At 43.6% G+C, this 15902-nt stretch overlaps 1 protein-coding gene across 1 annotated transcript; it reads right to left on the bottom strand.

Annotated features, from left to right (window-relative positions):
* Window positions 1-4888: 4888 nt before the first annotated feature.
* On the bottom strand, window positions 4889-6474 carry LOC143794002 (protein kinase C delta type-like). Its single transcript, XM_077280909.1, has one exon. It carries the CDS (start codon window positions 6360-6362, stop codon window positions 4938-4940), a length of 1425 nt encoding a protein of 474 aa, XP_077137024.1. The 5' UTR covers window positions 6363-6474; the 3' UTR covers window positions 4889-4937.
* Window positions 6475-15902: the final 9428 nt, after the last annotated feature.

Genomic DNA, 15902 nt, shown 5'->3' with positions numbered 1-15902 from the left:
CCTGTCTGCGGTCCCTACTTTAAATACTCCTCCACTCACCACCAAGCTGCCTGTGTATCCATGTAACCGCTGTAAAGCTGACATGAGCCTATTGTTTGTTATTTTAGGCCTTTGATAGCCTGTCTGCGGTCCCTACTTTAAATACTCCTCCACTCACCACCAAGCTGCCTGTGTATCCATGTAACCGATGTAAAACTGCCATGAGCCTATTGTTTGTTATTTTAGGCCTTTGATAGCCTGTCTGCGGTCCCTACTTTAAATACTCCTCCACTCACCACCAAGCTGCCTGTGTATCCATGTAACCGCTGTAAAGCTGCCATGAGCCTATTGTTTGTTATTTTAGGCCTTTGATAGCCTGTCTGCGGTCCCTACTTTAAATACTCCTCCACTCACCACCAAGCTGCCTGTGTATCCATGTAACCGCTGTAAAGCTGCCATGAGCCTATTGTTTGTTATTTTAGGCCTTTGATAGCCTGTCTGCGGTCCCTACTTTAAATACTCCTCCACTCACCACCAAGCTGCCTGTGTATCCATGTAACCGATGTAAAACTGCCATGAGCCTATTGTTTGTTATTTTAGGCCTTTGATAGCCTGTCTGCGGTCCCTACTTTAAATACTCCTCCACTCACCACCAAGCTGCCTGTGTATCCATGTAACCGCTGTAAAGCTGCCATGAGCCTATTGTTTGTTATTTTAGGCCTTTGATAGCCTGTCTGCGATCCCTACTTTAAATACTCCTCCACTCATCACCAGCTGCCTGCCCGTGTATCCATGTAACCGCTGTAAAACTGCCATGAGCCTATTGTTTGTTATTTTAGGCCTTTGATAGCCTGTCTGCGGTCCCTACTTTAAATACTCCTCCACTCATCACCAGCTGCCTGCCCGTGTATCCATGTAACCGCTGTAAAACTGCCATGAGCCTATTGTTTGTTATTTTAGGCCTTTGATAGCCTGTCTGCGGTCCCTACTTTAAATACTCCTCCACTCATCACCAGCTGCCTGCCCGTGTATCCATGTAACCGCTGTAAAGCTGCCATGAGCCTATTGTTTGTTATTTTAGGCCTTTGATAGCCTGTCTGCGGTCCCTACTTTAAATACTCCTCCACTGACCACCAAGCTGCCTGTGTATCCATGTAACCGATGTAAAACTGCAGTATTTTGCTTATAAAAAAGAAAATACTGGAGAGATATCAAATGCAGACATTTTAACATTAAAAACAAAAACACATACAACAAAAAACTGGTACAGTATAAAAATTGGCCACCAGCTACAAAAACTTGCTCCTGCAAGTAGTTAACTGAAAGGTTTTTTTCCATTGAAAACACAGATATGGCATCCACCGAGTGTTGTCCTGTCGCGTCTTCGTTATATTATTGCCAAGAAGCTGCAACTGAATAAAGCTGAGCTTCTACCTTCTGCCTCTTACTAACTGCTGTTTTTTTAAAAAATTGGCTGTTCCGGCCTACTAAAGGTGTCTGTCTGCCCCTGCCTGGTGTTGTCCTCAACTGAATAAAGCTGAGCTTCAACCTTCAGTTCCAAATTACCATTTTTAAAAATGCAATTGGCTGTTCCGGCCTACTAAAGGTGAATGTCTGCCCCTGCCTGGTGTTGTCCTCAACTGAATAAAGCTGAGCTTCTACCTTCTGTTCCAAATTACCATTTTTAAAAATGCAATTGGCTGTTCCGGCCTACTAAAGGTGAATGTCTGCCCCTGCCTGGTGTTGTCCTCAACTGAATAAAGCTGAGCTTCTACCTTCTGTTCCAAATTACCATTTTTAAAAATGCCATTGGCTGTTCCGGCCTACTAAAGGTGTCTGTCTGCCCCTGCCTGGTGTTGTCCTCAACTGAATAAAGCTGAGCTTCTACCTTCTGTTCCAAATTACCATTTTTAAAAATGCAATTGGCTGTTCCGGCCTACTAAAGGTGAATGTCTGCCCCTGCCTGGTGTTGTCCTCAACTGAATAAAGCTGAGCTTCTACCTTCTGTTCCAAATTACCATTTTTAAAAATGCCATTGGCTGTTCCGGCCTACTAAAGGTGTCTGTCTGCCCCTGCCTGGTGTTGTCCTCAACTGAATAAAGCTGAGCTTCAACCTTCAGTTCCAAATTACCATTTTTAAAAATGCAATTGGCTGTTCCGGCCTACTAAAGGTGTCTGTCTGCCCCTGCCTGGTGTTGTCCTCAACTGAATAAAGCTGAGCTTCTACCTTCTGCCTCTTACTAACTGCTGTTTTTTTTAAAAATTGGCTGTTCCGGCCTACTAAAGGTGTCTGTCTGCCCCTGCCTGGTGTTGTCCTCAACTGAATAAAGCTGAGCTTCAACCTTCAGTTCCAAATTACCATTTTTAAAAATGCAATTGGCTGTTCCGGCCTACTAAAGGTGTCTGTCTGCCCCTGCCTGGTGTTGTCCTCAACTGAATAAAGCTGAGCTTCTACCTTCTGCCTCTTACTAACTGCTGTTTTTTAAAAAAATTGGCTGTTCCGGCCTACTAAAGGTGAATGTCTGCCCCTGCCTGGTGTTGTCCTCAACTGAATAAAGCTGAGCTTCAACCTTCAGTTCCAAATTACCATTTTTAAAAATGCAATTGGCTGTTCCGGCCTACTAAAGGTGAATGTCTGCCCCTGCCTGGTGTTGTCCTCAACTGAATAAAGCTGAGCTTCTACCTTCTGTTCCAAATTACCATTTTTAAAAATGCAATTGGCTGTTCCGGCCTACTAAAGGTGAATGTCTGCCCCTGCCTGGTGTTGTCCTCAACTGAATAAAGCTGAGCTTCTACCTTCTGTTCCAAATTACCATTTTTAAAAATGCCATTGGCTGTTCCGGCCTACTAAAGGTGTCTGTCTGCCCCTGCCTGGTGTTGTCCTCAACTGAATAAAGCTGAGCTTCAACCTTCAGTTCCAAATTACCATTTTTAAAAATGCAATTGGCTGTTCCGGCCTACTAAAGGTGTCTGTCTGCCCCTGCCTGGTGTTGTCCTCAACTGAATAAAGCTGAGCTTCTACCTTCTGCCTCTTACTAACTGCTGTTTTTTAAAAAAATTGGCTGTTCCGGCATACTAAAGGTGTCTGTCTGCCCCTGCCTGGTGTTGTCCTCAACTGAACAAAGCTGAGCTTCCACATTCTGGCTTTCGCCCTATACTATCAGATATTAAACTGCATTTGGCCTACTAGTGTGGTTAGGCCCTTGAAACAGTGTCTGCTGCTCTTGGGTTTGCTACTCCACTGAACAAAGCAATGCCGCCTGTTTAGTCCTGTTACCAATTTTGAACTGCATTTAGCCTACTTTATTCTTTGGCCCTATATCTGTTTCCTCCTCATCCTGCCCATTGCCCAGCCACTGCTAGATGAGTCTGCTGGTACATTGACCTAGACCACTACATTCCCCTTATACTCTACACAGCCAGAATCTGACCCTGCTGAAAGTAAGGTTCCCCTTCCCGCATGTTATACCACCTTACACAGGGACAGAGAGGAAGGTGCAGATGAAAGTGCAGGTTCCTTCATCAGGTGGGGGGGCATACTCGTTGGCGACGTCACTGGCACAGGGCCCCTCAGAGTACGCAAAAGTGTCGCTGCTGGTGGGAGGCGCCCCCGCCATGCAAACACACATCGCTGTACTTTGAGGGGCCCTGTGCCAGTGCCAATGCGAACGAGTGGGCCCCCCCTGCTTGCTCAGGATCACAGCACTTGCAACGTTGAAATACTTACCTTTCCCTGCAACACCGCCGTGACGTAGTCCGCATTTCCTGGGCCCACGAAAAACTTGAGCCGGCCCTACTCCCCCCACAACTTTTGCCAAATGACCCCCAATTCCCTATGCCCAACTATTATTATAAAGTTAATTAAGATTGACAAGCTTCAGAAACAAGAATGGATGTTTTTGGCATTAAAATGGGCACTGTAGGTGTTTTCCTGGCCTCCACTCACTGCCGACTATGCTTCCCCATTGACTTGCATTGGGTTTCGTGTTTCGGTCGATCCCCGACATTTAGCGATAATCGGCCGACTGCACTCGACTCGACTCTGGACAAAATCGGGTTTCACAAAACCCGACTCGATCTTAAAAAAATGAAAGTCGCTCAACTCTAGTTAAGAGTACTGTACTTGTTTTTTATATTATGTATACCCCTTTTCACATGTAAAGTGCCATGGAATAAATGGCGCTATAATAATAAATAATAATAATAATTCCATAGCCAAAGGCATTGTGTTCAGTGAACCAACAATAAATGGTGACAAATTTGACATCAGATAATTTTGGTGGTTGTAGTTTTTGTTGCACGCTGAAAATGTCTTCCGATACTTGAGGTACTGGATGTATAAAATGAAAGTGACTGTTTTCCTTATGTATAGTATGAATGTACAGTTTAGCAGATATTCACCTACAGGTATCTAACTCAATGACCATTGGATGCTACTGTGCAGGCGCCACCGGCACCACCTTAATGGAGCCCAAAAAAAAATTTTTCTACCAAAATGTAGCCTGCAGATGAAGCTACTAGGCAAACACGTCCGCCGGCGCCATTTTGATTAAGATAATTTTTTTTCCAACAAAATTATATGACTAAATCAAATGAATTAAGGATTATTATCCACCTTATCATGCTACATTGCACGCGCCGGTGCCTGCCTGATGAATGTTATATTTTTCTTCAAATAATATTCTATGCAAAATGTAAAATAGGGGTCAGGTCACTGAAGGATCATTGACCTGTCATAAGCCCATACAGATGCATGTCTAAGCAGAGCACCACATAAAGACCCCCCACCGGCCGCCCCCCAAGTACAAGAATTTCATATAAACTGAAAACTACAAATACAGATTAAACAACAACTACAAGACGGATTTCATTAACCAAGATATAATTGTAATCAGTGTAACAGTATAACTTTAAGCGAAGAAACAGGAGGTTTAGATGGTATTTTGCTGTTTCACTGCTTAGTGGTAAGTTGTGCTCCATGCTGGAGCCACAAACGGAAAATTAGTAAATAGCCCCTGTTCTTCAACAGGAATTGGCTCGCTCAGTTCCTCACTGCACGGTGCTGGGATCCGCTGTCTCATGCTGACATCCATGTTCTTTTCTACTATAACAGGAGATGGTGCTTTTCCTGTCTCTATGTCTGTCCAGCTTAGATTGGAAAAGAAGGGGTGATTTCTGATTTTCCCATTTACCCCTAGCCGGACAGATTGGTCTTTGCAGAGGAGTCTGAACATAATGTCAGCAGCAGCGTGGTCAGTGAGGTCTTCATATGATGGTTCATGGCAGATGACATTATTCTCAACCTCTTCACTGGTGTCTCCGTCAAATGGTGAGTCTTGGAGAATCATGTTGTATAATACGACACCGAAGGCGAACCAGTCTACACCGGCATCATAAAAGTCTCCCATGATCATTTCTGGGGCGCCATACCCAGGTGTTCCACTGAAAACACTGGCATTAAATCTCTCATCAGACTCACACAGGCATAGTCCAAAATCTGTAATTTTGATGTGGCCGTCGCCAGTCAGCAGAATGTTATCCGGTTTTATATCCCGGTGGATGATGCCATTGGTGTGCAGAAATTGTAGGCCACAAACGATTTCTGCTGCCATAAATACTATAGAGTCCCTCAGAGGAATGGTGCTATATAGATAGTCATGCAGATCCCCTCCACTGGCCAGCTCGGTGACAAAATAGGCATGGTTTTCAGTCTGAAATGCAGCATGGCAATGTGTTAGGAATCTGCTATTGTGGGTAATCTTCAGGACATGCTGTTCTACAAGGCATTCAGGGTAGGAGATTAGGCTTTTCTTCTTTATGATTTTAAGGGCCACACTTTCTCTTCGTATCTTATCAGTGGCCAGCATAACCTTTCCATAACCCCCTTCTCCGAGTATACTATGGAAGATAAACATATCCCTGGTGAGAGGGACAGTGGTCTTTATTTGTTTGTTACTGGGGCCACTACATTCACCTGAGACGTCATCTTGAATGGCGGCTGGATCTTCCCGTTTCCTCTTTTTCCCAGTTCCTTCCTCTTCTGCTATACTCTCATTGCCTTTCGTGTTAGTGATCCTGGTAGGACCCACAGTGGCGCTTTTCTTCTCTCTTGCAATCAGTCTTTTCAGAATGTTAGCAGCTTGATTTCTGATGTATAACACAAGCTTGCCACATTTTTTTTGTATAGTTTTTAAGAAGGGAATATTCTTAGTTCCCTCATTGTCAGGTAATACCTGACCAGTCTGCCCAGATTTCTTGGGGTCCTTCTTCCTAACCTTTGCTGGAAGTTCCTTGTTATTTGCAAGGTCTTGTCCATCTGGTGTTGTCGGTGTTCTTCCCAGACTGACTTTCTTTTTTCTCTTTCTGTTCCCTGTGAAGTCCATGTTTCGTCAGGCAACAACAGGGCAATTACCAAAAAGAAGTATGTAAAATTAGCAAAAATGCAATCCACACGTATATTGTAGTCAAAGCCAACCACAACTGAAGCTCAATGGCTGCAGTCAGTTGTTCATGGAACTTTGTGGAATGTGATGTCACAATGCCGGTGATATCACACCTACTGTGATGTCACCAGATGTATGCGAGTGTTCCATCACTGCGGAAAGTGAAAGTTGCAGGAAGGGGCGGGGCTTAGTCACAATTGGCTATAATGGAGTCTGTTGAGTGGGTAATATTTAATGACCTGAAGCTGGAAATCGCTTCATGGGATAAATGACACCAGGAATATGTAACAGTAGTTTTAAATTTATTGTAAATTATTTTTTGTTAGGTTATTTTGCGTAGGGCAGTGATTATAGACATTATCAGTTCTTTACTGTAAAAATATTTTTAAAAAAAGTATATTACATATAAATATAAAAAATATTTCTGTTAATTTTACTTAAAACACAAAATTCTGATCATAAACAGATCAAGCAACTGACAGAATCTATCGATGGAAGGCTGTTGAGTGTCATCATAAAGAAAGGTGGCTATATTGGTCACTAATTTTGTGGGGGTTTGATTTTTGCGTGTCAGAAATCTTTATTTCTAAATTTTGTGCAGATATATTGGTTTACCTGGTCAAAATAAACAAGTGAGATGGGAAAATATTTGGTTTTTATTAAGTTGCCTAATAATTCTGCACAGCAATAGTTACCTGCACAAACAGATATCCTCCCTAAGATAGCCAAATATAAAAAAAACCCACTCCAACTTCCAAAAATATTAAGCTTTGATATTTATGAGTCTTTTGGGTTGATTGAGAACATAGTTGTTGATCAATAATAAAAATAATCCTCTAAAATACAACTTGCCTAATAATTCTGCACACAGTGTATTTACTATGGTAAATCCATAGCACAATACTTAGCGTAACAGCATAACTAGCATAATAGATTAGGTTATAAAAAACTCATCCACATATTATGGAAACTTTCTGCATAATAAAAAAAGAAAAAAACCCACAACATATGACCAGTGCATTTAGTGAAAATCAGAACAAACCTATTAATATATAAAACACAGACCGAATTTGTTGTGGAAAAACACCGCAAATCCTCTAAATGTGCAAATTCAAATCACTACCAGTGCACATACAGCAGATAGTATTTCATTACTTGTTCTGTACCAGGCATTTGCTACTCCATTTAAGACAAGTATGCTGTAGGGGCAGAGACACCGATTCCAGAGATGTGACACTTACTAGACTTCTTGCTGCAGTTTTGATAAAATCCCTGTTTTATCTGCGGTAGATCTACCAGTTCTCATAATGCTGAGCTCTGTATAACTGTTCACACCACTGATTGGCAGTTCTCTGTGTACGCTGTGCATAGGCACAAAACTGCCAATCCTTCATGGGGCGGGATTATACAGAGCTCATGAATTTGAAAGACTACATGGCAGCGGGTTTACTGGTCCTGTAGCGATAATCTGTTTCTGATAAAACTGTCATTTTAGCAAAACTGCAGCGGGTAGCCCAGTCAGTGGTTACTTATCAAGCATACTATGTAAGCACTTTGTACAGTAGATTTGCATAGTCACATATAGAGGTATACAGTTGTGCTCAAAAGTTTACATACCCCAGCAGAAATTTTGTTTTCTTGGCCCTTTTTCAAAGAATATGAATGATAACACCAAAACTTTTTCTCCACTTATGGTTAGTGGTTGGTGAAGCCATTTATTGTCAAACTACTTAGTGTCTCTGAGAAAATAAAGAACCTCATCCACAACTATCACAAAAGACTTCAGGCTGTCATTGATGTTAGAGGGGGCAATACACCGTATTAAGAAATGGGGTATGTGAACTTTTGATCAGGGTCATTTGGATGTTTTGGGTTGTCATTATGATTTAAAAAGAGAAAACACAGTAGTTTGAGAATAAATGGCTTCACCCAACCACTAACTATAAGTGAAGAAAAAGTTTTGGTGTCATATTCTTTGAAAAAAGGCCAAGAAAGCAAAAATTCTGCTGGGGTATTTAAACTTTTGAGTACGACTGTATATATATATATATATATATATATATATATATATATATATATATATACAGAATGATGGAAAGAGAAGCGTACGGCGAAGGCATGGTACAGCTCACTATCCAAAGCATACCACATCATCTGTAAAACACGGCAGAGGCAGTGTGATGGCTTGGGCATGCATGGCTGCCAGTGGCACTGGGTCACTAGTGTTTATTGATGATGTGACACAGGACAGAAGCAGCAAAATGAATTCTGAGGTATTCAGAGCCACACTGTGTGCTCAGATCCAGCCAAATGCAGCCAAACTGATTGGTCGTCGTTTCATACTACAGATGGAGGAGTTTATTAAAGCAAAGAAGTGGAATATTCTTGAAAGGCCAAGTCAGTCACCTGATCTCAACCCAATTGAGCATGCATTTCACTTGTTAAAGACTAAACTTCAGACAGAAAGGCCCACAAACAAACAGCAACTGAAAACCACCGCAGTGAAGGCCTGGCAGAGCATCAAAAAGGAGGAAACACAGCATCTGGTGATGTCCATGAGTTCCAGACTTCATGCAGTCATTGCCAACAAAGGGTTTTCAACCAAGTACTAGAAATTAACATTTTATTTAAAATTATTTAATCTGCCCAATTACTTTTGGTCCCTTTAAAAACAGGGTGGCACATGTTAAGGAGCTGAAACTCCTAAGCCCTTCATCCAATTTTAATGTGGATACCCTCAAATGAAAGCTGAAAGTCTGAACTTCAACTGCATCTGAATTGTTTTGTTTAAAATTCATTGTGGTAATGTCTATAACCAAAATTAGAAAAATGTTATCTCTGTCCAAATATATATGGAAGTAACTGTATATATAAAAAGCGTTTTGCCAAAGCCAGCTCACCGCTTTGAAGAAACAGGAATACATCCAACCTGTGCTTACAGTTCGCACGGAAAACGGATTGGGATAAATCAACACATGTAAAGAAAAAACTTTTTGCTTCTCCAGCGATCAGTCAAATGGTAGAGTAAAATATACCTTTCATTTATCCATTAAAAAGTTCTAGATTCCTTCAGTAACAATATTGCATATTCGCTGGAGAAAAAAAAAGCTTTATATATATTTATATGTGTATATATATATATATATATATATATATATATATATATATATATACATATATATATATATATATATATATATATATATATATATATATGTATATATATATATATATATATATATATGTATATTGTAGCGTGGCTAAAGGTTGCATAGTCAACGGGAGGTATGTATCACAGAGAAGGCTTGTCGCTGTGATGTAACCCGGAGTGTTTTCTTTAATGCACATAACGCAATAAGGAATTGTTTGGTATATTTGAGTCTGGGTTACGGGTAGCTATGAGAGATGGGAGGGCCTGGCTACCCATATACCTCACCCCTGGGTAAGGGGCATAACCATGCCTATCTATGTTTGTTTCAGGACCTGTGGTGATGTCATAACCACATGTCTAATCATGTGATGGTACCTCACCAATGGGTGTGGTTTCAGGCTACATAATGGAGGTGTGTTTGGCACATGGGAGTAAGTGTTTGGGAGTCTGTCAGGGTGGACAGATTTCCACGTGTCCAGGCGGGACACTACAGACAGGAGTCTGTGTATTGAGAGGAAGAAGCCCTTCTGTGCCTGTGGCTTCAGATAGAGCCTGAGTGCTGGACATTGCACAGCTTGTGTGCCATCAGGCCTGAGAAGAGCAGAGCTCTTCTATGGACTTTTATGCTATGTCGGCCTGATATACGGACTGTTTTCCTTTTTGTTGCTGCCTTGCTGGTTTATGGAGCAAATAAACCCACATGGACATTAAAGAGAATGTGCCTCCTGTTTCCTCCAACGCACCTGAGCGAGTACAAACCTTAAAATATATATATCTAATATATAAAGTTGATTGTGTGTGTGTGTGTGTATATGTTGTGTGTATGTCCGGGATTCGCATCTGCACCGTCGCAGCTACAGCCACAAAATTTTGCACAGTCACACGTCTGGACCCCGAGAGCATCATAGGCTGTGTTGTGAGGCGAAATTTTAACCTCGCGCTTTCCAATTCACTAAACCATTTTGCCCCTATCTACATAATGGGGAAAAAGTGAAAGGAAAAGTGTTGGAGGCAAATTGACAGCTGCCAGATGTGAACAAGGGGGACTTAAAGAATGAGAGCTATGGCACCAAAGAGTATATACTGTACAGTTGCTAAGGTGGGGCCCCGATATGGGATACTCACCACACACGGGGATATGAACACACACACAAAATGCGCCACACACTACCACGTGCTTGAACACATATACCACCCTCAGCACACATTTCACCACACATACACCAACCTCGCCACATAAAAGTCGAAACACAAAAGTCACGGCTCAAAATTCGCCACACGCAAAACTCGCCACATGCAAAACTAGGCTCACGCAAAACTCGCCACATGTGCAAAACTCACCTCATGGAAAACTCACCACACGCAAAACTTGCACACGCGGAAAAATTGCCACATGCACAAAAGTTGCAACACATGCAAAAGTTGCCTCACACAAAACTTGCACATACTCAAAACGCACCACACATAAAACTCGCAACACGCAAAACTTGCTGCACACAACTTGCTACACACAACTTGCTACACTAACCTGTCACATGCAACTCGACACACAAAAAGTTGCTACGCGCATGTCGCCACACAAAACTCATCTCACAAAAGTCTCTACATGCATGTCGCCACACGCAACTCAACACACACAACGTGACACATGAAACTCGCCATAAAACACACACAAGTCTGGTATTATCCTTCAAAAATAAAAATCTGATTAATAAGCAGACAAACTACAAGAGCAATAAATGTACCATATTGGAAATACGGCAGCTGTCAGTCACATGACCTGTCTATTATGTGTATGTGTGAGCTAATATATACTGCCGGGGGGGAGGGCTTCCTGTAGGCTGGGGATTTATCAGGCTGCCAATTTAACTTACAAATACTGAGGTAAAAATACTGACCAAATAATGTGTGAACGAGGTCTAATACAGGAGGAGATGACATACAGGTACATACTATATACAGGGGAGATGACACACAGGTATATACTATATACAGGAGGAGATGACTTACAGGTGTATATACTATATACAGGAGGAGATGACATACAGGTATATACTATATATAGGAAGAGATGACATACAGGTATATACTATATACAGGAGGAGATGACACACGTATATACTATATACAGGAGGAGATGACATACAGCAGGTATATACTATATAAAAGAGGAGATGACTCATAGGTATATAGAGGAGGAGATGACATACAGCAGGTATATACTATATACAGGGGAGATGACATACAGGTATATACTATATACAGGAGATGACATACAGGTATATACTATATATAGGAGGAGATGACATACAGGTATATACTATATACAGGAGGAGATGACACATAGGTATATACAATATACAGGAGGAGATGACATACAGCAGGTATATACTATTTACAGGGGAGATGACATACAGGTATATACTATATACAGGAGATGACATACAGGTGTATACTATATATAAGGGAGATGACAAACATGTATATACTGAGGGGAAAATGAGAGATGTGAGGTGAAAATGAGAGGTGTGAGGTGAAAATGAAAAGGTGTGAGTGCTAAATGAGAGGAGTGAGGGAAAATAGTGGAGTGATTGGAAAATGACAGATGTGAGGTCGAAATGACAAGTGTTAGTGGGGAATGAGAGGAGTGAGGGGGGAATGAGAGGAGTGAGGGGGAAAATAAGAGGAGTGAAGGGGAAAATGAGAGGTGTGAGGGAGAAAATGAGAGATGTGAGGGGAAAATGAAAGATGTGAGGGGGAAAATGAGAGGCGTTATGGCAAAATAAGAGAAGTGAGGTGCTATAACTAACCACAGATATTTACTATGCCCAGGCAACGCCGGGCTCTTCAGCTAGTATATCTATATATACACTATGTTCTCTGGTATATAAGACTACTTTTTAACCCCTGAAAATCTTCTCAAAAGTCAGGTGTCGTCTTATACGCTGGGTGTCATCTTATAGGGCGGGTGGGGAGCAATCTGCGGTCACCGCATATGGTGGGGGGAGCGGTCCCGATGACGAGGTGAGAGGGCGCCTCACCGGGAAGGTGTAAGTGAAGCAAGCTGCAGGCGCCCGGGATGCCCAGGGCATGGAAAAAAGAGAGAGAGCAGCGCTGTGCCAGAAAAACACGTCTCTTTCACCCGTGTGGCCCACCCTTGTATCCTATTACCTCCTTCTTTGCCTCTCAGATCTCGCACATGCGCAACTGCACCACTTCACTGCAGTCCTCGGGACTCGGGTGATTTTATTTATTCCTTTCTATGGTGGTATCTGTTCACTCCATTTTTTTCTTTGATCTTCTGGTTCATAGATACAGCGGTAAAGAAGAATTATTTTTTAGGCACACTACTGTACTTGTACAGACAGCAATAGAGTAAAATTATTTTTTAGACAAACCCACAGCTCGTACAGATACAGCCGCAGAGATTTTTTTTTTAGGTACACTCCTAGCAAAAAGACGGCTGCAGAATAGAAATATTTTTTAGACACTCTACTCATACAGACACAGCGGTACAGTAAAGTTATTTTTGACCCACAAATGGCAAAGAGATGGCTGCAGAGTAAATTTATTTTTTCAGCACTCTACTCGCTGATGTCTGCACAGTACACATAGGCTTTTTAGAACAATACACAGAGGCTTAATGGCACATTACTCCCACAGGCTGGGTTGCAGAGTACACACAGAGGCTTAAAGGTACATTACTTCCATAGGCAGAGATGCAGAGTATACACAGAGGTTTAAAAGCACAGTACTCCCACAGACGAGGGTGCAGAGTACAAACAGCGGCTTTTTGGCAGAGCACTCCCACATATATCGGTGCAGAATACACACAGTGGCTTTTTGGCACAATACTCCCACTGAGACATGTACAGACAGAGTACACAAAGAGGCTTTTTTGCAGAATGTGCAGTGTAATTTGCAGCTGCATCCTGTCCCTATACTAATCATAGCAGAATGGCCTTTCAGCAAACTTTATTAGGCATCCAAACCTGAACAGTAAACTGGACATCCAGTAAAAAGTTTGTGTTCGGGGTTCAATACCAGACACTAGGTGTCTGGTACATACCCCGAACTTTACAGTTCAAGTTCGCTCATCCCTAGTGAACTCACTTTTTTGGACTTATTCAGGAGTCTCTCTGGTCAACTACCACCTCCATCCTTCTCCTGTTACAGTTTGTGTGTGCTCCAATTCTACTGTACTGTTTTCTCTATGTGGCTGGCTATAATTGCTCTGACATAAGTCAATCTCACTATAATTTACTGTACATTGGAGCTGTATATTTACTATCTGGGATATGTATAGCCATTGATGCCATTTTAGAGCCCCCCCATTGGACATTCCTGTTTCTTTATTTTTTGTTGTGTATATTTTATGATTTCTAATAAAAACTTGTTTTTTTATATTATGGTTCGCTTCTTTGGACTACTGGTTTAGTAAGTCCACTTGTGTTAGTGCATTGTGTGAAGTGCCATATTCGTTGGTATATGTAGGGACTTTTGTTGATATTACCCCATATATATATGCATCCTGGCCCCCCATATATCCATACTGGCCCCCATATATCCATACTTGCCCCCCATATATCCATCCTGGCCCCCCATATATCCATCCTGCCTCCCTGATCCCCAGATATCCATCCTTGCCCCCCATATATCCATACTGGCCCCCCATATAGCCATCCTGGTCCTCCATATATATGCATCCAGGTCCCTTGTCCTGTCTCAACCCCCATAAATCCATCCTAGCCCTCCATATATATATGCTTACTGGCTCTACCATATGTATCCATTCTGGCCCCCCACATGTATCCATCCTGAACCCTTGTCCTGCCCCCCCATATATCCATCCTGGCCCCTTGTCCTGCCCCTATATATCCATCTTGGCCCCTTCTCCTGGCCCTCGTGTCTCCATCCTGGTCCCCCACCATGTGTGTCCATCCTGGCCCCCCATGTGTCTCCATTCTGCCCCCATGTGTCTCCATCCAGGTCCTCCCATGTGTCTCCATCCTGGTCCCCCTATGTGTCCCCATCCTGGTCCCCCCTTATGTGTCTTCATCCTGGTCCCCCATCATGTGTCTCCATCTTGGTCCCCCTATGTGTCTCCATCCAGCCCCCTCTATCTCCATCCTGGTCCACCCATGTGTCTCCATCCTGGTCCCCCATGTCTCCATCCTGGTCCCCCCATGTGTCTCCATCCTGGTCCCCCCATGTGTCTCCAGCCTTGTCCCTCCATGTGTCACCATCTAGGTCCCCAAATGTCTCCATCCTGGTCCCCCTCCATGTCTCCATCCTGGTCCCCCATGTATCTCCATCCTGATCCCCCCTCATGTGTCTCCATCCAGGTCCCCCCTATGTCTCCATCCAGGTCCCCCATGTGTCTCCATACTGGTCCCCCCTCATGTATCTCCATCCAGGTCCCCCAATGTCTCCATCCTGGTCCCCCCATGTGTCTCCATCCTGGTCCCCCACATCTGTCTCCATCTTGGTCCCCCCCCATGTGTCTCCATCCTGGTCCTCCCCATGTGTCTTCATCTTGGTCCCCCCCATGTGTCTCCATCCTGGTCCTCCCTCATGTGTCTCCATCCTGCCCTCGTGTCTCCATCCAGGTCCTCCCATGTGTCTCCATCCTGGTCCCCCATGTGTCTCCATCCTGGTCCCCCCTCATGTGTCTCCATCCTGGTCCCCACTCATGTGTCTCCATCTTGGTCCCCCCATGTGTCTCCATCCTGAAGCCATGTGTCTCCATCCTGGTCCGCCCATGTCTCCATTCTGGTCCCCCTATGTGTCTCCATCCTGGTGCCCCCATGTCTCCATCCTGGTCCCCCCTATGTATCTCCATCCTGGTCTCCCCTCACGTGTCTCCATCCAGGTCCCCTCCATGTCTCCATCCTGGTCCCCCCCATGTGTCTCCATCCTGGTCCCCCCTCATGTGTCTCCATCCAGTTCCCCCCATGTCTCCATCCTGGTCCCCCCATGTGTCTCCATCCTGGTCCCCCAAATGTGTCTCCATCCTGGTCCCCCAATGTGTCTCCATCCTGGTCCCCCCTCATGTGTCTCCATCTTGGTCCCCCCATGTGTCTTCATCCTGGTCCCCCATTTGTCACCATCCTGGTCCTCCTCATGTCTCCATCTTGGTCCCCCTATGTGTCTCCATCCAGCCCACTCTATCTCCATCCTGGTCCCCCCATGTGTCTCCATCCAGGTCCCCCCATGTCTCCATCCTGGTCCCACATGTGTCTCCATCCTTGTCCCTCCATGTGTCTCCATCCTTTTCCCTCCATGTGTCTCCATCTAGGTCCCCCCCATGTCTCCATCCTGGTCCCCCC

The sequence above is a fragment of the Ranitomeya variabilis genome, chromosome 1 (genome assembly GCF_051348905.1).
Source record: "Ranitomeya variabilis isolate aRanVar5 chromosome 1, aRanVar5.hap1, whole genome shotgun sequence".
Taxonomy (NCBI): domain Eukaryota; kingdom Metazoa; phylum Chordata; class Amphibia; order Anura; family Dendrobatidae; genus Ranitomeya; species Ranitomeya variabilis.
This window is presented reverse-complemented; position numbering and strand designations above follow the sequence as displayed.

Bases quoted from the DNA above. Each gene is read 5' to 3' on its own strand.
- LOC143794002 (XM_077280909.1), bottom strand. From the start codon at position 6,362: ATGGACTTCACAGGGAACAGAAAGAGAAAAAAGAAAGTCAGTCTGGGA.